Source organism: Hipposideros armiger, unplaced genomic scaffold (genome assembly GCF_001890085.2).
Source record: "Hipposideros armiger isolate ML-2016 unplaced genomic scaffold, ASM189008v1 scaffold_439, whole genome shotgun sequence".
Classification (NCBI taxonomy): Eukaryota; Metazoa; Chordata; class Mammalia; order Chiroptera; family Hipposideridae; genus Hipposideros; species Hipposideros armiger.
This window is the reverse complement of record NW_017731789.1, coordinates 1,426,924-1,451,256: the sequence shown is the minus strand read 5'-3', so window position 1 is coordinate 1,451,256 and position 24,333 is coordinate 1,426,924. Positions and strand designations below refer to the sequence as shown.

Here is a 24,333-nt window from a genome sequence, read left to right as displayed (position 1 = left end):
GAAGAAGAAATAAGTATAAAACCATGAATTGAAGTCACCAAGTGTGTTTGCTTTCTCTAAGCCCCCCTAGAACACAGTATATTTTCTACCCTCAATTCATTTTGAATGAGACCTCAAACTGGGATGTGCATGGTTGAAGCAGAATGGGCACTGAGTGTAAGTTAGAGCCCCTAGATGTAAAGGGTGCAGGATTTCAACAATCCGGAGCACATCCTACTTGGTGTTACATCTTTCCCTCAAAAGCTGCTCCTCATGGGGTTCCCCAAAAACTCCAATCCCAGATTGGACCTGGAGATTGAGATAGAAGGTGGACCACAAGCAAAATGATGTAACTATCCTGCTGATCCTGAACATACTGCCCCTACTGACTCCCTAAGTATCTTGAGAAGAACTAATTAGAGTGTGGACTTAAACACAGAATGTTCAAATTTGACTCCTTAGTCAAAGAACTAGAACAATGTTTTCAAACTACAAGTTGTGATCCATCAATGGGTTATAATGGATCATAGGCTTGTGGCTAACATTTTTTAAAAAGTGGATAAAGTAGGAAAGTATAAAAAATAAAATATCAGAACACATTGTAAAAAGCAAGCCTAAGTACTATATAGTGAACTTGTTTTGGGGTGTGTGCATGTAAATGCATTTGTACATATATACAAGTAGATATTTATACACAATAAACAAACAGTGACTATATGCATGCATAACACACACACACACACACACACACACACATATATATATATATATATATATATATATATATATATATATGTAAGTGAGACACCTGTATGTGGCTGTTGAGACCTGGGAATGACAGCTCAGCTGTGGAAGTTTCCCCTGGAGGAGCAAGAGACCCCAGCTTCACACCAGGCTGCCCAGCCCAGAATACCACTAATGCTGAGAAGAGGAGCCCCACAACATCTCCAACCATCCAGGTGAGACAGAGGCTGCTGGAAACCCAGGCATCCTCTTAAAGGGCTCCCACACAGACTCACTTGCTAACAGTCACTCACCCTGGGTCCAGCGAAGGGATGGTGATTCGGGAGGCACCAGAGACATACAAGGAGAGACTGAGTTGTGTGGCTTCAAAGCAAAAACTGGAGACACAGTCACCATTTTCTTTGTATAGAGCCCTCATACTGTGCGGCAGGCAGACTCCATCTTTTCTGTGTTGAGCCCTCCCCTCACATGGCCAAATCTGAATCTGCATTGAGCTGGTGAACTATTATCACTCCACCCTGGTAACTCCCTGGGACCCCGCCCTACCCAACTCACGCACTGCTGTGGCACTTTCCCTAACCTGCAGCCAGCCCCGCCCCTGCCCACTGCAGGAGGCTCTTTCAGCAGCAAACAGTTGGCCTCAACTCACATGCCACCAGAGGCACTTTCACAGTCAGCAGCCAGCCCCGGCCCTTGATACAGTCTTTCTAGGACAACTCTGTGGAGTCAGCCGGTTCCAGGTGGATGGTGGATGGTCTCAATGTGCTCTGAGCCTTTTATTGAGTAGCTATAGGCTTAGCAAAGGCACCAAACCAGAATCTACATTAACTTGGGCAACACCACTTGCCCCACTCTGGTGACTCCCTGAGACCCCAGGTTATTCAACTGACACACCGTACTAGGCTCTATCAGTGGCTGAGACTTACTGGCAGCTTACAGGAGGTAGCAAGCCTCAGGGTGCACCGGGCTTAAAGCAGAGCTACCCCAGGCCTGATAATGGTGGTAGCCAGCCTCAGTTCAGAATGTGGCTTCTCCCATGCACCTCTAGGTCCAGCACAGGCAGCAACCAACTGCGGATCACTTTGTAGCTCCTACCAGGTAGTCCAGGTCTGGTTTTCTGCTACCTTGTCTTCCAAATTGCTGATTCAATCTATAGATTCAGTGCAATCCCCTTCAAAATATCAATGGCATTTTTCACAGAACTAGAATACATCATCCTAAAATTTATATGGAACCACAAGAAACCCTGTATAGCCAAAGCAGAGAAAGAACAAAGTTGGAGATATCATGCTACCTGATGCAAACTATATTACAAGGTTATAGTAATCAAAACAGCATGGTACTTCCAACAAAAACAGACACATAGATCAATGGAACAACATAGAGAGCGCAGAAATAGACCCATATCTCTATGGTCATTTAATCTGTGATAAAGGGGGCAGAATATACAGTGGGGATAAAGACAGTCTATTTAATAAATGGTGTTGGGAAAACTGGACAGATACATGCAAAAAACTGAAACTGGACCACTTTCTTATATCATATACAAGAGTAAACTCAAAATGATTTAAAGTCTTAAATGTGAGGCCTGAAACTATAAAACTCCTGGAAGAAAACATAAGCAGTAAACTCTTAAATATTGCTCTTAGTGATTTTTTTTTTTCTAATATATCTCTTCAGGCAAGGGAAACAAAAGAAAAAAATAAACAAATGGAACTACATCAAACTAAAAAGTTTTTGAACAGCAAAGAAAACCACCAACAAAATGGAAAGACATCCTACTGAATGGGAGAAAATATTCAGCAATGATACATCTGATAAGAGGTTAATATGCAAAATTTGTAAAGAACTTATACAACTCAATACCAAAAAAAAATCCAATAAAAAAATGAGCAGAGGACCTGAATAGATATTTCTCGAAAGATGACCGATAGACATATTAAAAAACGCTCAATGTCACTAATCATCAGGTAAATGCAAATAAAAACCACAATGAGATACCACCTCACTCCTGTCAGAATGGCCATCATCAATAAATCAACAAAAAACAAGTATTGGTGACAATGTGGAGAAAAGGAAACCCTTGTGCACTGTTGGTGGGATTGCAAACTGATGTAGTCATTATGGAGAAAAGTTTGGAGATTCCTCAAAAAATTAAAAATAAAACTATCTTATGACCCACCAATTGCCCCTTCTGGGTATTTATCCAAAGAAATCCAAAACACTAATTCAAAAAGATGTATGCACCTCTATGTTTACTGCAGCACTATTTGCAATAGCTAAGATATGGAAACAGTTTAAGTGCCCATCAATAGACAATTGGACAAAGAAGATATGGTACATATATATGATGGAATATTGCTAAGCCATAAAAAAGAATAAAATCTTACCATTTGCAACAATATGGATGGCCTAGAGCAGCGGTTCTCAACCTTTCACAGGGTCCCCTAAGACCATCGGAAAACACATATTTTCGATGGTCTTAGGAATGGAGACACCGCTCCTCTATCCGTCTCCAGGCCCATATGCAGATATGCCCACATACGAGTACCCGGCGACCCCTGTGAAAGAGTCGTTCGACCCCCAAAGGGGTCGCAACCCACAGGTTGAGAACTGCTGGCCTAGAGGGTATTATGCTAAGTGAAATAAGTCAGTCCGAGAAAGACAAATACCATATGATCTCACTTATATGTGGAACTAAAGAACAAAATAAATGAACAAACAAAACAGAAACAGACTCATAGATACAGAGAACAGACTGATGGTTGCCGGAGGGGATGGGAGTGGGAGCTGGGTGAAGAAGGTGAAGGGATTAAGAAATACAAATTGGTAGTTACAAAAATAGTTATGGGTATATAAAGAACAGCATAGAGAATATAGTCAATAATATTGCAACAACTATGTATAGTGCCAGGTCGGTACTAGACTAATTGGGGGATCATTGCATAAATTATATGAATGTCTAACCACTATGCTGTACACCTGAAGCTTATATAAAATAATATTGAATGTTCAACTGTAACTGAAAAAAAATTGAAAAAGAAAGAAAATAGAAGAATCCTTTTTGCGTAATTACTAGAAATATGGCCTTCAGGACTAGGTTACTTAAAAAAGCAAACAAACAAAAAACATATATGTGAATACTAGATCAAATGGGCTCCACATTCTTTCTCTGGCCAAATAAAAACTTATTCTATTACTCGAAATTGGGACACGGAATGCTCCCTAATTGGCGTCAATGCAATGAAGTCATTACTACGTGTTTCCTTTAGGATTGTGCACAGTTGTATTTTATTGACAATTAGCAATTCATCTGGTGTCCCTAGTGTGGAGGCCTAGGGCAGGCTGTCCCAAGATAGCTCACAATAGCATATTGATTATTTTCAACTAAAATCACCTGAAAAGCAGCAAAAGCAGGAAGAGCTCTCTGATTCTCCTCTGTCCCCCCAAAGCAGGAAGTAAATCTTCATGATAAGTTGCCTCCCAGCTCCTGAAGGGCTGACAGAAGCAACCTTAGCACAAGAGTAATAAAATCCAGAGTTGAAAAAGTGCGTATAAACCAACCTTGGAACAGCATTACTAATTTATTGATTTACTACCCAAGCCCAAACTTTGTTTAGATTCCTCACTAACGAACACCCAAACCTGCTTAGATTCCTTTGTAATGAGCACTAACTTTCTTTATCCCGCCCATTTCTCATATATGTTTTGCTTCTTTGTCTAAAAACTATAAAAAGATGCCTGGTTTGATCACTTCTTTGAGCCTCATTTTATGATCTGAGTATCATATTGTGATTCTCACATGTGCACATATTAAATTGTTTTTTTCCTCCTGTTAATCTAGTCTTGTGTCAATTTTATTATTTTATAATTAGTCCAGCCATAAGAACTAAAGAAGGGTAGAGTGGGGAACTTCTGTCCCACTCCCCAACAATATCAAATGACTAATGTTTTAAAAAAGGAAAGGAACATTTTTGAGTAGTGTGTAATTAGTTTTTTAACGTTTCCCCCTTATTTCCTATTTTCCATGTTATCTAGAATGAGCACGTATTCACTGTCTTTTATAATGAGAAAAAATATGGATATATCTTTAAAACCAAGTAAACCCTCAGTGCTCTAGGCATTGAAAAGGAAACTGTTTTTACCACAAAGGCCTTAGAAGGCAAAAGAAGCAAAAATTAGAAACATGCAGAACAACTTCTAAGGCCAAATATTCTTTGGTGGTTTTGTTTTGTTGATAGGTTGGTGACTATGCAGTAAATGCTTAGTTTGTGAACATTTTCTGCTGGCTGCCTTCAGCCAGCTTAAAAAAAAAAAAAAGTTGCAGTACATTTAATCTTTATCACTCCATAAATGTTATACACAGCAGGCAGTTACAGTAAACTGTGGCCTAACTAGCATTTCCAGGCAGGTAGGCCCTCTCTGGATACCATTGCTGATAAAGGCGGCAGCTTGAAAGTGTTCTTTAGCCAAGGTAATTCTGAAGGGAGTAGTTACAAGGCAGCAGCATTGATTGACTTTGCAGAAGTTGTTTTGATCCTTTGGCTCTTTGAGTCACACCTACTAATTATTAATTCCAACTGTGTGTTGTTTGAAGCAGGCAATGTAAAGAAAATAAGCAAAAAAAGGTTGTACCACCTACACCTCATTTGCAATGCATTCTCTCCCAAAGTTCATTTGATATGAGGAACGTTTATTATTCTTGCAACGATTTTTTGCTACTTACCGCAAAAAATCACTATATTAAATGCCTTACTCAACATTCCAAACTGACTAGGGTGGTGCATTGAGAGCAATATTGAGAGCAATAATAATAACTAATAGTTGATAATTTTTAAGCAGAGACTATGAGGAACTATGCCAGGTGTTCTGCATACATCATCTATTCAGCCCTCACAGTAATTTATGAGGTAGACATTTATAATCTCCATTTCACAGATGAGTGGAAGTGAGTGTGGCACAACTTTGGGTGCCATACTCAGGACTTTTGACCTTGAAGGTTTTCCGCAGGGAAGTGTCTATGTTTTCAAAAGATGATTCGAACGACTGTGCATAAGGTGGCCTGATGGTGAAAAACACCAAATGGATGAAAACTAGTTGGGAGATCATCATTCACTCTGTATAGACACTCCTACTCTGCAGAACAATAAATGTGCTGAGGACTTAATGATCTTGTGTCTTTCTACTAATTTTTCATCTTGCGGTAGTTCCATTCTCCCCTTTACCTCCTGGGAAATTCCTACTCCACCTTCAAAAGCTGGTTTATGGGACATTACCTCTATGAAGAATTAGCTGACATGTTAATGGCCTGTGTGAAAGGCAGCATAGTGCAAAAGCAAGGGCAGGGAGTTGGGAGTCAGGCTGAACTGCTCAGCCTCTAACAAACTGTGGCCTTGGGAGATGCCTTAACTTTTCTGAGATTGCTATCTCAACTCTATAATGCAAATAATATTACCTAACAGGCAAAGTGGTTGTGGAAATTCAGACGATACTGTGGTAATTCATAAGTCTCTATAATCAGTGTCTATTTAAGTAGTTCGTCAAAACCTCTCCCCATCCCCACCCTCCATGGAAACTGAATTGTACCATTATCCATTTTTTCTTAGCAGCCCAGTTCCTCCCTCTACTCAAACATTGCCACATTAGGTTGAAATGACATTAGCTCCGTAGTTTTCTCCTGCCATAACTAGATTCTGCCTTCTTGCCTATTATGGTAAGTTGAATAACTCCCCCTGAAAATTTCCATGCTGTTGTGCTTGGACCCTGTGAAACTGTTACCTTATATGGCAAAAAAGATTTTGAAGATGTGTTAAGGATCTTAAAGTGGGAACATTATCCTGGATTATTCAAGTGGGCCTGACATAATCACCAGGGTCCTTTTAAGAGACAGGCAGGGTATAAGAAGTAGACGGGGCGGAGGTAACAACAGAAGCAGAGGTTGTAGTGATGTGGTTTGAAAATGGAGGAAGCGACCATGAGCTAAAGACTGGATGTGGCCTCTAGAAGCTGAGAAAGACATGGATGGATTCTCCCCTAAAGCCTCCAAGGAGGACTGCAGCTTGGAGCTTAGCCTGTAGGTCCCAGTTTGAACTTGGGACTTCCAGAGCTGTATGATAATAAATTTGTGTTGTTGAAGCCATTGAGATTGTGGTAATTTGTTATAGAAGCAATACCTAACACACACAGTTTGCAACAACTTCCGTTCTCCCCAAAGTATAGCAGTGTCTTCCTAAAGCATGAACAAAAATACAACTTTGCACCTGTCCTGGTTTCTACAGCTGTTTAAATGTAATTTCAATATCTTTAATGGGAAGAGATTCATGGAACAATGGTAAACTGAACATCAGGTTTTACTGAACATGAGAATAACGAGGAAAAAAATCTAGTCAAGACATTTGCATGTTTAGAGCAACACTCATGGTATTTAATGCAATGTAATATGAACCGATTCTATAGGTTTGCCAAATGCAGGAGTAATTACAGGCAGTAATGTGGACACATTTTATTTTTGTGAAATGGGAACATTAAGGACCAATAAAGCATAAATTATTTTAATGTCCTTCTTTGGAAAATATCAGTATATTTCCATTAAGTAGTAGATTCTGGTTTAATTTTTGTTGATTTTCTAATGCTGGGGTAGAATCTTAAAGGAATAAAAACAGAGTCTGATTTAATTTTTTTAAGTCCAGTAAAGCTTAAGTGCTATTAATATTTATCGACATAGCTAATTATAGCATTAATGTGTAAATAAGTAGCTATTAAGTAACACAATCACATAAATATGTCTTAGCCCACATATAACACCAAACAAAAACAGTCTTTATTAAACCAAATCTTTCTTCAAAATATAGTTTTGCTTAAAATTCTGGAGATTTTTTTCTTGTAGGAAACTGTGATGTGTCAACACCATTTATTTGCTCTGTTAAGAAATATTTTTAATAAACCACAACTTGATTTATTTTCTTTATTTAGAATTTGAAGGATAATAAAAACATTAGATTTTTCCACAGTTAGATTGAAAATGAAAAAACAAAACCAAAACACATTATATAGCAAATGTGCAGATTTAGGTAGCTAGTGGTTTACGCTCGACAAGTTTCCTGATTATTTTCTTATACTTGGTGGCTTGTGGATCCAGGCAAATTTTCCTCCCATTCTTCAGCGTGGCTCTGCAGGGAAAGGGGAAGATGTCAGCCTTTCAGTGGATAGCTCTGAACATGGGATTAGGCTCTGGGTGGAGTGGGGTGTGGAACGGAGATAGGAAAGGGCAAAGGAAGCAGAGGATGGGCGGAAGAAGCAAATGTCAGGGTGAGGACTCACATCAGTTGGGAGGTGGGGCAGTGGGGTCCGGCCCCGATCACCTCCAGGCTCATAATGTGCTTGGGTTGGACTCGGGAGGTGCTCAGCACACACATGCACTGCAGTTCCGCATCTCCTTCTTCAGGGTCTGCTGAGGGTGGGGAGGGGGTGGGGGAGACATGAGAGTAGTGTAGGGATAGGTGACTCCTAGAATTGCTAAACGTTCCTTAGGGATCTTTCTCACTGCATTTGGCCTTCATTCCCTCGTCTACAAACCATACCTATCTCAGTAAAGAAGTATTATTGCCCAAGTGGTGGTGACCCGCACGAAGCAGCACTGGGCACAGCGCCTGCACACTTAACAGGTGCTCAGTAAAGCGCAGCCAGTATCGCCGGCAGTTAAGGACTCCGCCCCAGCCCCAGGGGTTCCCGACCTCTCTCCCCGCCTCCCCCGGCCTTGCTTCTGTTCTCACCACTGACGCGGGCGACCACAGCTGGCAGCAGCAGCAGCAGCCCCAGGAGCAGCAGCCCGGGGCTGGGCCGGAGGCTGGAGGCGCGCAAGTCCGCTCCTACGCTCATGACTCGAAGGTGCGAGAGTACAGGGCAGTCAGGGCCGGTGCTCTGCAGACCAATAGTGCGCACACCCTCCAGGCCTGTTTTATCCCCACGGTCCGGAAGCCTGGCGTGGGGGGTGAGGAACTGTGGTGCGAGGACTGAGAAGAGTTGGGCTCTGGCCAGCCAAGATTAGGAAAAATAACAATGAAAAGCCTGAGTCAGCTGCCTTGCCTGCGAGTTGGTAGCAGGATCCACACTCCAACTCGAATTCGTATATATGCGTTTGTGGAGGTAGAAACGGTTCTTTAACCTTATAAAATGTGTGTGCTCTTTGTAATGTGTAATGAGTTCTTAGTAGTCATGTTGCAATTTACAAACCATATGCCTTCAAGACTGAAACAGTTTCTGTTCTCTGCCAGTCTCCCAGCTTCTTTATCAAGAACTGCTCATTCGCTCCTGCTGTTCTTGTTGAGGTTTGCGGCTGTGAAAGTTAAAGATGTGTAGTTTGTAACTGTTTTTCTGCTACTAAAAAATTGAATTTACTCTCCAGGCAGTGACTGGGTTGTGAATTTCCCCCTGAAAGTGGAAGGCTTCCTCGGTCTCTTGAATGGGATCTACCAGCTTTAGCAACCATCATCCATATACTCTAGGAAGCAAGGTCTATGATCCCCATTGATCCTCTTTCTTTGAGAAAAAATGTAAAAGTAGTATTAGAATGCACTCTTTCTGCAGAACTTGGTGGCTGGATGTTTGTTCATTCTGCTCAGCCAAGGAGGGAGGTCAAGAAGGAGAATTTGCAGGCTACATTTCCCAGTGCCTGCTGCCACCTGGGCCAGTACCAATGACAGGGTGAGATGGGCTGCACTGTTGGCAGGAGCAGTGATGCTCTCAAGAGGACACAGAGCATCTGGGAGTTGTGTAGAAAAGACATGGAAGAGAGCGTGGAGGGCATGCAACAGAATCCTGCCCCGGAAAGGGAGAGAGCGATATGGACCATCTTCCTTTCCCTGAAAAAGAATGACTTTGGCTCTTGATCAGGGCAAAATATGCCCTCATCTCAAAGTCAGGGGTTCTCTTCACACTGATTTCCGGTGGTGAAGGGCACCAGGATCCCACTGCGTAGAACTAGCTGACCTCTTAATGCTCAGCACAGCCAGGCTTCTGCAGGACTATGCAATTTAATTCCCGGGCCGAGAATGACCTTTCTCTTACTCTCCCACCACCTGACCTTTCATCTGACTAAGTCCTATTCATATTTCTGGTGTCAGCTTAAATATCACTTCCTCAGGGGGCCTTCCCTGACAGCTGAAAATCTAATTGTGTTCCCTGCTGTTGTCTTGGAGCACCCTTTGGTTTTCCTATTTCTCACAGACCACACACACACACACACACACACACACACACACACACACACACACTACAGCTCAGATATACATACATGTGTGTGCCCGTGTGTTTAAAAGTCTTTAAAATTGTTTCTCTTCCTAAATGAGAAGCTCTATGAGCTGAGGGATCATAATGCTTACCACTATTCTAGTACACTGGTGGACTATAGGGACTCAATATAGAGTTACTACATTAGGAAAGATAATACATGTTGAAAATGATGATGAAGCTTTGACTTGTTCATGTGTCTGTTTCTTCGTGCAGTTGGAGCATACCTCTAATATTAATAAGAATCACATGTGGTTGTGATTATTTGTCAACCTGTCTGCCTCTCCCACTAGACAGTGATCTCTTCAAGAGCAATTCTCTGTGACTTATATGTTCTTAAATATCCAGCATCCAAACACAGTGGCTGGTACAGAATATGTTTATTGAGCTGAAACTTGGGTTAGTGGTGGAGAAAATGGATAGGGGGGCTGGTTTTGGAGATGGATGGGCAGCATTTTGAATTTGTACAAAGTTACCCCCAGAAGCAATATTTGCAGTGTAAAGGAATCCAGGGAGTAGTAAATGACAATTAAATCATTCTTTCTCTGCATCTAAATGGGATGATTTTATATGTGCACACAAAAATAAAAGCTATATCCATCTCAGGAAGTATTAGCATAGTGTAAAAACTATGTCGTATCTCAGGAGCTGGCACTATTGGATTCCAGTAGGAAAATACAAAATAGCTGAGCTATTTTGAATTATTGAAGAAAAACTAATGGCAATGCCTGCAATCCCCATTTACTGCTTCATTGCATGTTTATTTATGTATATTTTTAGTTAACTTCCACTTGATAAATTAATTTATTTTGTAGACAAAACACCAAACCTATAATGGTGAGGAGATAATAAAAGGAGACCTTAATAATGCAAAGTTTGTAAACTAAATGCTTACTCCATGAATGCTTCCCAAAGCCCATGCACAGGTTGGGGTAAGTGAACTTATTTTTTCTCCTGTAACTATCATAGTATATGCAGCATACAATTTATGTATCAAGTCCTATTTTGTGTGTCAAAAACATTATGTGACATATAACATAATTTCTTCATTAGAGAAAGAAGAATAAAGAAAAGTAATGTGGTGTGGTTAAGAGCATAATTTCAAATCCCCACTTTGTCACCTACTTAGTTATCTGATCTTAGGACGCTTTAAACTTCAGTTTTCTTCTTTGTAATGCTGGGGATGCTAATAGTAATAATAACAAATAATCTCTAACCTTTATATATGGGTTATTGTGTCACATGCATTATTTTCAGCACTTTGAACATATTAACTCTTTTAATTTTCACATCAACTCTGTAAGATAAGCAATATTATTATCCTATTTTAAAGATGAAAAAACAGGCGCAGAGAGGTTTTGCAACCTGTCCAAAGTTGCACAACTAACAAGTGGTAGAGCTGAGTTTTTCTCTCTCACTGCTACCCAGTTATTTTCTCTCCAGATGAAGTGCTCTTAAGCAGATCATAGCTATCTTGTAAAAAATATTTAATTTACGCATGCAAAGCACTTAAATTACCTGACATATTAAAAGTCATTAATAAACTTTACCTATTATTATAGTATCTTGAACATAATACATACTATCAACTAGTGACTTTTGTTAGTCTATTGTGAATACCAAAGTGTGAAAAAGAATAAAAAAGATAATTAAGGCTTTTTTTCCTCAACAATTCTGTTAAAATTAATAATATATGACAACAATGCCATAACAAAATTTGATTTTATGTTAATAGTCCTATAAGAGTAGTGTGGGTATAAATTTAAAATATTAAGAAATGAATGAAATTTCTATTGAATATAAAATAAAAATTAGTAGTCTGGTAAAGTTTAAATTCTCTATTGTATTTATTTGCAAGGCTGATTCTAATACTAAAATTGTAACCATGCAGATATTAAATAAATGCCAATATGTACAAACATGCCAGGGTAAAACATTTAGTACCATGTAGAATCTGTATCATTGTTATTCTTGTTGTAGGAAATACTGGAGTTTTTTTTTATAGAGCATGTTAATGTTTTTATCACATAATTTCTGCTCTATTGGAATGAAATATATTCACTTTAAAGTAAATAACCACTGCTTACAAGACTCACATTCTAAACTTTATTAATTGTAGGGTTTGAAGGCCAAAATAAACATTAGAAAAATCTTTCAGAGAATGCTTTGAAACCAAACATCCTAGGACTAAGACAATGAAGAATTCTATTACGTCCCTAAATACATTAACAAACATTTATTGAGCCCAGTTCTATGATGGGCTCTGTGTGATTCCTAATATCATTGACCATTATGGAATCTATTAACTGTCATGAGCATGTCTCATCTGACAGCCAAGTAGAGCAAAATAAGTTAACACAAATGTATTTAGAAAGAAAAGTTTAAACAAATGAAAAGCACAGTACTACATTCAGCCAAGAGTTAAGAAATAAACCACATATTATATTTTAAGACTAGGCTTGCTTGCTTTCATCTTCTCTCTGTCATCTATTAACCAATCTTCTCAGAATAAAATGTAACTTTTTGAAAGAGAATAGAAAAGATATCCAAAATGCAATACAGTATGAACAGGTATCCTGGATAAATTAAAAACTCCACAAAGTCAAGACTTCAAACTCTTACTCTTCCTGAGAGATAAAAAGTTTTGACAGAATGTGAACAGGTTAAGCTGACCCATCACCTTCCAAAATTTTCTGGACTATTTTCTTGATTCTGGGAGCTTCTGGGTCCAGGCAGAATTCCTTCCCATTCTTCAGCTTGGCTCTGCAAGACAGAACATAATTTATCTGTGCGTCCTGGTCTATCAGAAGGTATCCATGGGGCTGGACAAAATAGAGTCCGTGGGGATAGAGGCAGAGGGCTTCCCTAATGAGTCAAAATACAGAAGCAGGGACTTACATCACTTGGACTTTGGGGCAATGAGGTCCTGCCCTGATCACCTCCAATTTCTGGATGTTGCTGGGATGAATGCCAGAGGTGGTCTTTAGACACAGGCAGCGAAGCTCAGCGTACCGCTCATTGTCCACACTTTTAGCTAGGATAGACACTGTGGCTCTATTAGCAGTCGTGATTATCTTAAGGATCTTGTGTATTGACTTGTTTCCTCAGCCCCCTTCTTTGTGAATTGTAGCTCTCTCACAAAGCTATTGTTAATATGACCTGAAACCTTTAGTAAAATACCCTAGCCAAATGCCTGGAACATATGAAGTGCCCTCTAAGCCTAGCTCCTCCATTTAGACTTATTAGTATAATGGCTTTCTCCAGCCCCAGGAGCACCATGACAGTGTCCCCCAGCCCTGCCCCACACAGAGCTGCAGCAGAAGCAGCCATTGATTGGTACAGGGAAACAGGGACTCCACCTTCATCTTTCCCTAAGTTTCTCTTACTTTTTCCGAAGGTAGAGGAAACCAGCATGGTCAGGAGCAGCGACAGTGGCAGCAGCACCTGTAAGACACGAAGTGGGCTGGTATAGGAGGAGGTGGTGCTGGGTCTGAGGCTCATGGTGGAGAGAACTGAGCTAGACTTGTTCCTAGAGCCAGGAAATCTCAGTGTGAGGGCGAATTGCGGCCAAGCAGTCTCCAGCTAAGTGGCTTTTCACGCTCTCCTGAAGTCTTTTATACATACTCCCTCAAGGCCAGTAAGGAGAAAAAGGATAAGGACTAGGGATGTGGGGGGGGGGGTGAAAGTACATGGTTATAAATGTAGAAGAGTGGTCAAGTTATGCCCAACCCAGATAAACACCAGGCAAGTCAAATTTCCTGCTAAATTTCATTTTAAGTATTACTTCCACTCCCAGTTTCCGTTTCTCAACATCTATCTCCCTTACACATATTTAACACTCCCCCTAGGTGAAGAATGAGACTGATATATTGCATATATTTTCTTTGTGTAGCTAAGTAATATGCCCTGTCTTTCCCACAATGCATATTATAGGTGTAATGCATACTTTACAAGTACCTGAAAGCATAAACATTGTGACCCTTAAAAAAGAGTGTTCTCTACCCTTTCCAGTTTTGCACTATATGAATTGCAGTAAGATCTTTATTCCTCAATTTTCAGATGCTAATTAAGAGTCTTGATCTCAAACCCTACTTGGTATAGACAAATCCCCACAGGGATATAGATATGGCCCTACACATCACATGCCAGATGTATATGTTATTATCTATATCTCTGCCCCATCTATAAGACTTGCTTCCTTGGGGTGACCAGTTAGCTCAGCTGGTTAGAGCGTGGTGCTGATAGCACCAAGGTTGCCAGTTTGATCCTCTCATGGGCCACTGTGAGCTGTGCCTTCCCTAAAAGGGTCAACTGTGCCATTGTAGCATGAAAGCAATGTGTAACCAATGACCATGGCTGATCCCCAATAAAAAAGAAAAGACTTGCTTCTTCAATTGGACTGTACAGTTTCGAAGGCAGAGGCTTGTCTGAGCCTCCTTTGAATGCCTCATGTATTGTATATGTAGGATAATGCAATGTACATTGGGTCCTAATCAGTGCTAGTGAATAAATCAAGGAATATGTATCACATGAAGGCAAGTTTCTCTTTCCTTTCTAATCAGCTACAATTCTCAAACCAAACTCTACATGACCCAAAGTACCTATGGTATAAAAAGGTGATTGGAGGGTTAGGCATAAAGGGTGAGGACGTGGCCACAAGTTGTCTTCCTCTTACAATTATATACAAATCTTATATAATATTTAAACTTCCCATTTTCTTTTTTGCTTTTTTTTTAAGCTTTTATTGGGAAATTGGAGGATGGGAACAGCGCTGGGGAATTGGAGGAAGGGGAACAGACAAGTTGCTGTCCTTTTGTTCTTCAGTCTAGTTATGGAGGACGTCGCTTCACTGACCCAAGTTGGTATTATCATTGCGCTCTTCCCCGGAGAGGCAGTCACTCACATGCCATTGGATGGCTGCTTGCGGTGGCTCACGAAAGCGTACACCCGATGCCAGCAGCCCTTCTGCAGCCTATGCCATTCCTAGCAACTCATCTTAGCTGTAGGGGGCGCAGTGTCTCTGGCCCTCATGTGGGATCCGAACTCGGGCCCTGCTGCTCAAAACTGGCGTCCCAAGCCAACTCCTAACCAACGTGCCACTCAGCCGGCCCTTTTTTACTTATTTTTTTTTTATTTTTTATTGTTAGTTTCAGGTGTACAGAACAATGCAATAGTTACCCTTTTCACCCTCACAAAGTAACAACCCCCCTCCCCCCATCCACTGCCCTCCCACCCCCGATATCATGCTTATCTATTACAATTCCATTGAATCCGTTCCCGCACTCTACTCCGTGTCTCCGAGGTTATATGTATATATAATTATAGTTGACATACAGTATTATTCAACATCAGTTTCAGAAATACAATGCGGTGGTCAGGCCTCTACATCAACTATGAAGTGGACTAAACCTTTAAAATTTTTGGAAGAAACTCTTAAAATGTTAAATGTAGAACATTACTTTTTATCAAAAGAATGATTACAGTAAATAATTTTTCCAACCTTTAAAAAACCTTTTAAGCCAATTTTTCCTCTTACCAGCTACTGACGATGCCAACTTAAGTTCTTAGTTCCTGTTTTTCAACGTATTGCTTATGTTTCTCCATTCCATTTGTTTTCTTCTTATAACTTACAGTGTTGTAGTAGAAAATATTAAATTGAAATGATTTTCCACCTTTCCCAAAACAGAAATTCATAGTCTAAGAAACAAGCTTGAGGAAAAGCTTACACTGAAAATTAGTGTCCTTCTAAGAGCTGAGATATGGAGTGAATTGCAGAGAATCTCAACAGGAAACAAAAAATGGAGAGTAAACTTCTTTCTAGTTCTTCCTAAGTAATGATTTTATAGCCTTTCCCCATTATTGTGATTGAAACATTATAAACTTGCAAATCAGATTTTTTTTTAATTCAAACAAAAGCTCAAAACCATTTCCAGAGCAAGATATAAAGGTTTTTAGCATTGTTTATAGTATCTTTCTTCTGTCCATTACAACCCCCAACACATATGGTTTACAATATTTATTGGCTTCACTGGACACAAACACAATCCAAATTTCCGGCTTGGTTCATTTAGTAAGATTACTCAAAAGTTCTTAATCCTTTTGGGGAAACTATATCAAAAGTCTTCTGAACTAATGATGTTATTTGAGTTAGTCAGTACCAGGAAAGATGCAGGCATATAGCACAGAATCACCAAGTCATTGTCTTAGTCAACAAGTGTGTTTTGTCACAAAAGATACATTTGTCAGCAAGGTTCATGAAGAAGTATTAACAAATTTCTTGAGTCACTAAAATTTTGCAAGCCCATTAGTCAGCATTTGAGGTAAATAACAATTTTTTGCTAGTTTTCACTTATTTAATAAGTTTTGATTAAGCATTTACTATGTTACAGGCATTACAAAATTCTCTTTGTTGTGTGACTTAGTCATTTAACTATTTCTTTTTAAAAGGTGAAACCTCAAATATTTGGGCAAAGCAGTGGAATTTAAGTATTATTCTACTATTGCTACTACTACTGGTAAATGCTATTACTCTCATTTGCATAATTTTCTTTGATTTCTATGAAAACACAATATAGACACTGATAAACTGACTGTACAAAATTTTTAAATCAGTTATTCAATCAAAAGAAGTTAGTTTTTACAAAATTATAACTTGAATGCTAGAAAATTAGTGTCAGAGGTTCTTGGGTTTGAAAATAACTTGACAGCCTTTTTGTGAATCTTACATTGTCACCCTGGTTTTTTTTTTTTTTTTTGGTGGCAAATTACTTTATCTTTTTTTCCTTTAAGTCATTGTATAAATGGCAGAGTCATTCAGGAAACGGGCAAATTTTCTAAAACTCAAAACAAAACTTGGATCTGTTAGCTATTTTAAAAAGAAACTATCTAGAGCCATTGGAGGACCACTATCCATTAAAATTAAGACATATATTAACTCTGCCTGACATAGAAAAATTTGAATTACATCTCCCAAGTATGAAGGAAATAAGCTATCACTTGTGAACTAATCATAAAAGCAATTGGTAAAGATCCCAGAGAGAATAAAATCTGGGGAGAATAGAGTTTGTTAAAGCACTTTAATCAATAGATTGAAATTCTAGCCAACAAAAGATTCCTTATAAGTGCTGAAATCAAATGATTTTCTGTATATCTCTGAGTTGACAAGGACGATCCAGGCCTCAATTACCCTGGCACCCATTCAGTTAGGGCTGCATGCTGCACAGAGGTGAAGCATGAGGTGGGGGTGAGGGGGAATGGGGAGGGTGAGGAGCTGAGGAGGATATATCATCCTGGGTGCTATTATACAGGATCACTACAATATTTTGCAGGCTTGAGAAATTTTATTTTTATTTTATGTTGATTAACATCATTTGGTTAACATTAGATACATGATGATCCTCTTTTACTGTGTAACAATCCAACTCAAACTTAGTGGCTTACAACAACAGTTTATTATTTTTGATATTGCTGTATGCTGACGAGAAGTTCTTCTGCTGTCTCTTGCCTGAGCTCACTTAAGTGAGTGTAGTCAGAGGGAAACTGACTATATGACTACATGACTACATAGCCCATGGCCTAGGGAACTCTCTCACCCAAAGTTTTATACCCACTCACCAGGGATAGCCCATATCTAATGGCTGACCTCCCATGCCACAATTCAGAATATCTCTGAAAGACCATCCTAGCTCCAGAGCCACTCGTAGGACCACCTGAATCTTTTGTCGTAACAGCAACTCTTCCCCTGCCCAATGCTGTTTCCTTATTGCCTGAAAGTTATTACTTTTTAGAACATTTCTCAATAAACTTTCTGCATATAAACTCAGAGTTTGAGTCTAGGGACTCCTACCTAAGACATTTTCTCTCTCTCTTTTAAAAAATCTAGTCCCTTTTCATTCAGCTTTCAAGAAAATCTTTGTCAGAAAAAGCTGAGTATATTTGCTGCTGAAAGACCTTAACTTAGGCTGAAAGCTTCTCATCTTTGTCGCCTCTACTCGTGCATCATAAGGATCCTGCGCAAGGTCCAGAATGTAACAGGATTATCAATAAACGATATCAAATATATTGGTATTTGAAGGGTCAATGTTTATAAGAAGGAAATACATCATACATTCTGATAATATTACCACATAGTTGACTAAAAATATAGAGATAATATGAACGCATTGTTTACAGAAGCTCCTGAAAAAAGACTGGTGGAGAAATTTTTACAAGCACTAAAAGTTAATCATTCATGCATAGGTAGAAAGAATATGGATAAATCTGAAAAAAAAGCATACTTAAACTATCGAGCTCTTAGTCTTCCCATTTGTAAAAATAAATTTGAATTAGGAGACTTGAAAGAAACCATATTTATCAAGCATCTACTTTGTTCCAGGATAGCTCTTAGTGCCTGAGAGAGAGATACTATTGTACTGATTTTACAGATAAAAACCTGATGAACGGAGATGTTAAATAAATTGCCAAGGTCACAATATTAAAAATACTCAAAGCTAGATTTGAAACGCAATTGCTCTGACTTTCTACTGTACCACAAACTGCAAAGAACTATCACTGACCTCTCTTGCTGGAAATGAATCGACTGTTTTTCTTTTTGTCCAACACTAGAGGTAGGTCAGACACAATTATCACACACTTAATGTGCCAGTGGAAACACATCTATTAAAAACAGATTTTTTTAGTGTCAGGGGTGATTTTGAAATTTCTCAGTATTTAAGAAACAGGACTACCCTAGAAACAAAATTTCACATCTAAACTCTAGGTCTTTGTATGTTACTATTTCACTCTAGATATTTGAAGTATAGATAATCCTTCTCAGGACTAGAATACTAATTTTGCTGACAAAAAGCTACCCATGATCATCAGCCGAAATCAGAATCACGTGCACTTTCCTTGTCTTCCATAGTCAGGGAGGCAAACTGAAATCCCCAGGGGCTCGTCTGTTAGGTAAATTTCTCAATTTGTAACATCCAGGAAAGAGTTCTATAGTTATGTACAATATGAGTTACCCACAGTAATTATTTTCCTTATGCAAGAATTAAAACTATGATAGAAAAACAAAGCCACTAGTCATATTTTATCATAGATCTTGTCATACTTTCAGGAATTGATGTATTACATGAATGTGTCACACTAGAGGCAAACAGGAAAGTCTGGTAGAATAAAAGGCATTAATTACACATTGAAAATTGTCTAGATTGGGGCAGTAACATAAAGTAGATTTTAGAGGACATTTGTTCAATTCCTGGTGATTTCATATATGAGAGAGTTTTAAGTGGATAACAGAGCAAAAATGGTATTTAGGGGCTTCCATGAGAAAAATATAAGACGTATCCCTAGAAGATATATGTTAAATTAATTTAGTTAGTTCTTGAGTTTACTAGTGACAGGATCAAGAATTGGTGAGTAGTAACTATCATTGAGCTTTTTGTATAGGCTATATTTCTGGTAATATATTATAATCTATTTTCTTTATAGAGAGACCAATTATAGCATAAGCATGACAAATAGAATTGTAAGGAGATACAAATAGGTCCTATTCTATGGTTTATGAACAAACTGAACTTATAAATCTTGATTTGGGGAAAAACAAAGACCTTGAATGATGATAAAGGAAAGTAAACCAGTAATGTTTATTTCTTTACAAAACATATATTTCACCCATCCAGAGGGCATTTAATATGCTTTCATTTATTATTACCAGGCATGAGTATTTTGAGGTTGATATGAAAAATTAGGCATTATTTAAAATGCTGGAGTTCATAGTTAAAATATTTATGATAATTGGTATTCATTTTTAGTGTTTCCCCAGGATTAGTGTTTAATTCATAGGTCCAAAGGAAAAAAAAACTATTTGAAAGAGCAAAAAGACACCTCAGAAGTTTATATATTTCTTTAAAACTTGAGGTATTTTTTGCTTTTCTATAGTGCTGAAAAATCATCAACAAACCCATCTCTTTAACTCTAATCTAGGCTTTTCCATATCTTTGTATCTCCCTGTTTCTCCCTCTCCCTTTCTGTTACATAGATATATAATATATAATAGAAAACATATTAGTCTAATTGATATTTTATTTATAAGGAGAGAGACAAAAAGATATAAAACAACAAATTAGATATAGATATGCTAATGATGTATTAGTATATATGAATATATACAAATACATGCCAATATAAGCATATATAATATATTAATCCAATTGGGGGGGTGCCTATGCATACTGATTGGATCAGTCTCCTTTCTTTTCTTTTCTCACTTTTCCTAAGAATGAGCTATTTACATGAAATTGCTATTTTAATACTAGAGAGATAGTGGGACTTGTTTGGCGTAGCTCACTCATCTGTTTAAGCACCTGCTATGTGCTAGGCACTATCTCAAGCTATCATAACCATTGTAAACATTGTCCCTGCCCTGATGGAACTTACAGTGAAGTTGGAATAGACTCTAAATAAAAGACCACATGTATATCGTCTCTATAGACTCTATAGTCATGTGGGTAACAAAATGTTATAAAGGAAAAGAATAAAGCTCTATGAAAGAATATAAAAGGAGCCTTAAGATGACAGAGGCCCTAAGTGACAGGCAAATTGACCCAAAGGAAGGATGGGAGTCAGCCAGATGAAGGTGAGGGATCTGCGTATGCCAAAGCTCTTGTTGGATTACTCATAGACAAGAAGGAGAAAAGAGGATAAAGGAATTACAATTTATTTCACACCTACCGTGAGCCAAGTTATTGATTTTAGGACACAATCTGACAACCTGAGGTTCAAGACAACTTATTAATTCCTTAAGCCAATCTCTGTCAGATGTGGGGGATGCAGGGGAAAATGAAATATGGTTGATGCTCTGTGAGAGCTCTTAATAGAGGAGGGAAAGGAAACCTCTAAACAAATAATAGCAATGCCATATTTGCTGTTCAAATAAATTCAAGTATCTATGGGAACATCAAAATGGAAACCACAAATTTTGCAGGGAGTGCCAAGGAAAACTTCCTGAAGGGGGTATTGTTTGAACTGAGTTCAGAAGGGTAAATAAGCTTCTTTCTAGAGGCAGAAGAGGAATGTCTCTTCCTGGTGGAAGCCCTAGTAAATGCACAGGCATGGACCCAGGAGAGAGCTAAACACTTGACTGCAAATATGGGAGAGAAAAAGTGAACTTGAAGGAATAAGCAGGAGTTGAATGAAACGGGACCTAACTTGTCATGCTTCCCCAATTTTATTTCATGTCTAGGAAATAGCATGCCAGTTAAGGATTTAAGATAAGGAAGTTTTATCTATTTGTGTTTTCTACAGAACCCAGAGGCTGTTGGTGCAATGAAGGAGTAACTGGGAGGGGCATGACCTTGGAGAAAGGCTGAACTAAAGCAGTGGCATTGGGAAATGGGGGGACCTCTCTGCTAGCCAGAGAGGAACCCAATTAATTTTCAAAATAAGGTAGGATTAAAGAAAAATACAATTTTTGTAACAGTATAAGAAGAAACAGCATGAGTAAATTTATATTTTATTTTTTTCCAAAGAATAAAAGAAGCACTATAAACCAAAGAGACACACAATGAAAACATGCAATTTTAACATAGTAAATGTGATAAATATATAATCTTTATAACAAAATGGTCAAAACCTTTTGAAGATCTAATATAAGCATCTATAACTCTTAGCAGTGTTGTGTATTTTTTTGAAAACTAAATGATGTATCTATATTCAAATAGCTCAAATATATTTTCAAAGCGTTCAGAGTACAGATCATTATTAAGTTTGCTTTATTCAAAAAAACAAAACAAAACAAAAAACCTAAAAGAATGCATTTCTATAAAAACTGGCCATAAGGAATTTACCTATTTCCTAGCTGCTTCAACTATTCGAGGCATACATTTAGTGAGTAAAATTATGGTACTCTTAATAAAATAGTTAATACCTACAATATAAAATCAAAGTTTAATGAGTAAGTCATGACATTATGCCATACTAAGAAGACATTAAATGTCTGAAGTTATAAGAAAAGAATATATTATTCCTTATAGAATTTAAAACATTTACAAACTCTAAATAAGGAAATATATTCTACATAGATAACGGTATGATGCACCCAGCTTTTTAATGCAATATAACTTAAATAGGATCCCAGTGTAAAGAGTAAGGAAACTCTCTAATATATTCCCCAAAAAACAATACTAAAATAGTTCTGATTTCAGGAGAAGAGTAAGGGTAGCAATTTATCTTCATATGTAGCATTCTAATGAAATGCCATTTTCATATTAAATCCACACCCTTTTCAGTAACACTCTAGGCAATATATTCTACAAATACACTAGTCACCTTGAAAGATTAAAAACCAGTGATTCTTGGCTTACTATTTAGTCAATTGCCAAAGATTTCAATAGCATAGCAAATAAAATAACAGCAAATAAATAGCAGGAAATACTATGTAAATTGCTTCATAAGCTGAGCAGAAAGCTGCAGGGACAAACATAGGTCCCTCCTCTCATCCTTCTCTGAAAGTGGGGAATTCATGTAGAAACCAAATTCCCAGGAGAAAATCGGCCTTTACTTTTGTTCTTCATCGGGTCCTGAGAGCTCCAGAGAACTGTTCTGCTGAAGAGCTGGGCAGTTTTTCCAACACACAGTCCTTTCTTTCAATTTTTCTTGTTTCCACTGTGGAGAAAATAATTCTACCAGTTTAACTAAATTTCCACATTCCTCTATGCAACCTGTTTTCAAAACACAGATCTTAAGATCAATAAAAAGTATAGAGTGGTGAACACACAATGCAATGTATAGATGATGTATTATAGAATTGTACACTAGAAACCTATATATTTTACTAACTAATGTCACTTCAATAAATTTAATAGAAAATGTTTTAAACAATCAAAGGTGGGGGCCGGCTGAGTGGTGCGATGGTTAAGAACTGGCTTGGGATGCCAGAGGGCCCCAGTTTGGATCCCACATGTGAGGGCCAGTGACACTGCCTTCCACAGCTAAGATGCTGAACAACAGCTCAACCTGGAGCTGGGCTGCCATGAGTCGCTGGCCATGGCGTAGGCTGCAGCCCCTGTGGCAGTGGGTTGCCATGGGTTACCATATGTAGCAAGCAGCCAGCGTGAGCGGCCAGCTGCCGCAGTGAGCGGCTGTCCAGAAGCCGGCGACTGATGTGCCTCGCTGGGAAGAGTGCAATGATGGTGCCAACTTGGGCCAGTGAAGCAACATTCTCCACAACTAGACTGAAGAACAAAACGACAGCAACTAGTCTGTTCCCCTTCCCCCAATTCCCCAGCTCTGTTCCCATCCCCCCAATTTCCCAATTAAAAAAAAATCAAAGGTGGACTCAAAGACTATACTAACAAAAAATTCATCTTAGTCATGAGTTCTGTGTAACCTCTGAGGCAATTACAACGCAAGATTGGTGATATAAGTTTTCCCTGGATGGTCCAGAACAACTTTCCCTTTTTCTCCTGCACAACCTTTGTATTTCAAGAGTAGGCTAGGATGTGGTAACCAAATCCCGTGCAGAGGATAAGGACCTCGAGCGAGAAGTCTGCACTTAAAGAGAGATCTAAAAACCATGAAGATAAAAGTGACAGGTACCTGTGCAAAATTTTCTGGATGATTCTCTTGACCAAAGGGGCTTCTGGGTTCAGACAGCTTTCCTTCCCGTTCTTCCAGGTGGCTCTGCAGAAAGAAAACGAGGATTCGCGCGTGAGCGCAGGGGCTGCAGACCCAGGCAGGGAGGACTTCTCTCTTGCCAAGCTCACAGTGTACACCACCGCACACGAGAACTTACATCACTTCTACTCTGGGGCACTGCGGTCCTGCGGCGATCACCTGCAGATTGGAGATCATTTTGGGATGAATCAAGGGTGTGTGGGTTAAACACACGCAACGCAGCTCTCTCTGCACGATCGATAGAGGACCAGCTGTGAGAGAAAGAGAGACACCGTTATATAGGGCAGGTTGCTGGAGGAGCTCTTCTCCAGCAAGTCTGGCCGGGGACACTTTCCCGGGTGCGTCCCGCGGGCAGTTCGCTCTCACCGCTCGCGAGGGGCCCCGGCGGCGTCAGTAGCAGCAGCGCGAGCAGAGCGCACAGCGACCTGGAAGGGCTGGGGACGAGGGCGGCGCGGCTGGACTGGAGACTCATTGCAGCAAAGAGGGTGCGGCGAGAGGAAGGAGGAGGAGGCGCGGGGATTTGAAGCTCCAGAGCACTGTGCCTTCCCCAAGCCTTCTGCACCCCTTATATCGGCACTTGCCCCTTCCCCCAGGCAGGAAACGCAAACTTTGGGATGCTTGGGAAATTCCCTGGACTGAGGAGGGGGGGGTGGAGGGGGCAGA

General features: G+C 39.2%; 3 protein-coding genes across 8 annotated transcripts; all 3 read right to left on the bottom strand.

Annotated features, from left to right (window-relative positions):
• Nucleotides 1-7,521: 7,521 nt before the first annotated feature.
• On the bottom strand, nucleotides 7,522-8,744 carry LOC109394820 (platelet factor 4-like). Its single transcript, XM_019665316.1, has 3 exons — nucleotides 8,496-8,744; nucleotides 8,044-8,173; nucleotides 7,522-7,892 (listed from the first exon to the last, which is right to left on the bottom strand). The coding sequence occupies exons 1-3, from the start codon at nucleotides 8,599-8,601 to the stop codon at nucleotides 7,790-7,792; spliced, it is 339 nt and encodes a 112-aa protein (XP_019520861.1). The 5' UTR covers nucleotides 8,602-8,744; the 3' UTR covers nucleotides 7,522-7,789.
• A 3,359-nt stretch (nucleotides 8,745-12,103) lies between these two features.
• Nucleotides 12,104-13,587, bottom strand: PPBP (pro-platelet basic protein). 2 transcript variants are annotated; one of them, XM_019665307.1, is made up of 3 exons: nucleotides 13,398-13,587; nucleotides 12,910-13,057; nucleotides 12,104-12,774 (listed from the first exon to the last, which is right to left on the bottom strand). In XM_019665307.1, exons 1-3 carry the CDS (start codon nucleotides 13,510-13,512, stop codon nucleotides 12,675-12,677), a joined length of 363 nt encoding a protein of 120 aa, XP_019520852.1. In that variant the 5' UTR covers nucleotides 13,513-13,587; the 3' UTR covers nucleotides 12,104-12,674. The 2 variants fall into 2 exon arrangements, with proteins under 2 accessions (XP_019520852.1, XP_019520853.1); XM_019665308.1 differs by having other exon boundaries at nucleotides 12,910-13,045.
• CXCL6 (C-X-C motif chemokine ligand 6) lies at nucleotides 12,689-24,228 on the bottom strand. Of its 5 annotated transcripts, none has more exons than XM_019665312.1 (5): nucleotides 24,037-24,228; nucleotides 23,789-23,921; nucleotides 23,593-23,676; nucleotides 13,398-13,455; nucleotides 12,689-12,774 (listed from the first exon to the last, which is right to left on the bottom strand). In XM_019665312.1, the coding sequence occupies exons 1-4, from the start codon at nucleotides 24,140-24,142 to the stop codon at nucleotides 13,428-13,430; spliced, it is 351 nt and encodes a 116-aa protein (XP_019520857.1). In that variant the 5' UTR covers nucleotides 24,143-24,228; the 3' UTR covers nucleotides 12,689-12,774; nucleotides 13,398-13,427. The 5 variants fall into 5 exon arrangements, with proteins under 5 accessions (XP_019520857.1, XP_019520855.1, XP_019520856.1 ...); XM_019665310.1 differs by lacking the exon at nucleotides 12,689-12,774 and adding an exon at nucleotides 12,955-13,045; XM_019665311.1 differs by lacking the exon at nucleotides 12,689-12,774 and adding an exon at nucleotides 12,965-13,057.
• Nucleotides 24,229-24,333: the final 105 nt, after the last annotated feature.

Coding starts and splice junctions, on each gene's coding strand:
- CXCL6 (XM_019665309.1), bottom strand. CDS start 24,142: ATGAGTCTCCAGTCCAGCCGCGCCGCCCTCGTCCCCAGCCCTTCCAGG. Junction 23,922..24,036: donor GCCGGGGCCCCTCGCGAGCG/GTGAGAGCGAAC, acceptor TTTCTCTCACAG/CTGGTCCTCTATCGATCGTG. Junction 22,716..23,592: donor ATCCAGAAAATTTTGCACAG/GTACCTGTCACT, acceptor TTTTGAAAACAG/GTTGCATAGAGGAATGTGGA.
- LOC109394820 (XM_019665316.1), bottom strand. CDS start 8,601: ATGAGCGTAGGAGCGGACTTGCGCGCCTCCAGCCTCCGGCCCAGCCCC. Junction 8,174..8,495: donor TGTGGTCGCCCGCGTCAGTG/GTGAGAACAGAA, acceptor CCCCACCCTCAG/CAGACCCTGAAGAAGGAGAT. Junction 7,893..8,043: donor TGCCCCACCTCCCAACTGAT/GTGAGTCCTCAC, acceptor CTTTCCCTGCAG/AGCCACGCTGAAGAATGGGA.
- PPBP (XM_019665307.1), bottom strand. CDS start 13,512: ATGAGCCTCAGACCCAGCACCACCTCCTCCTATACCAGCCCACTTCGT. Junction 13,058..13,397: donor TTCCTCTACCTTCGGAAAAA/GTAAGAGAAACT, acceptor ATAGAGCCACAG/TGTCTATCCTAGCTAAAAGT. Junction 12,775..12,909: donor TGCCCCAAAGTCCAAGTGAT/GTAAGTCCCTGC, acceptor TCTGTCTTGCAG/AGCCAAGCTGAAGAATGGGA.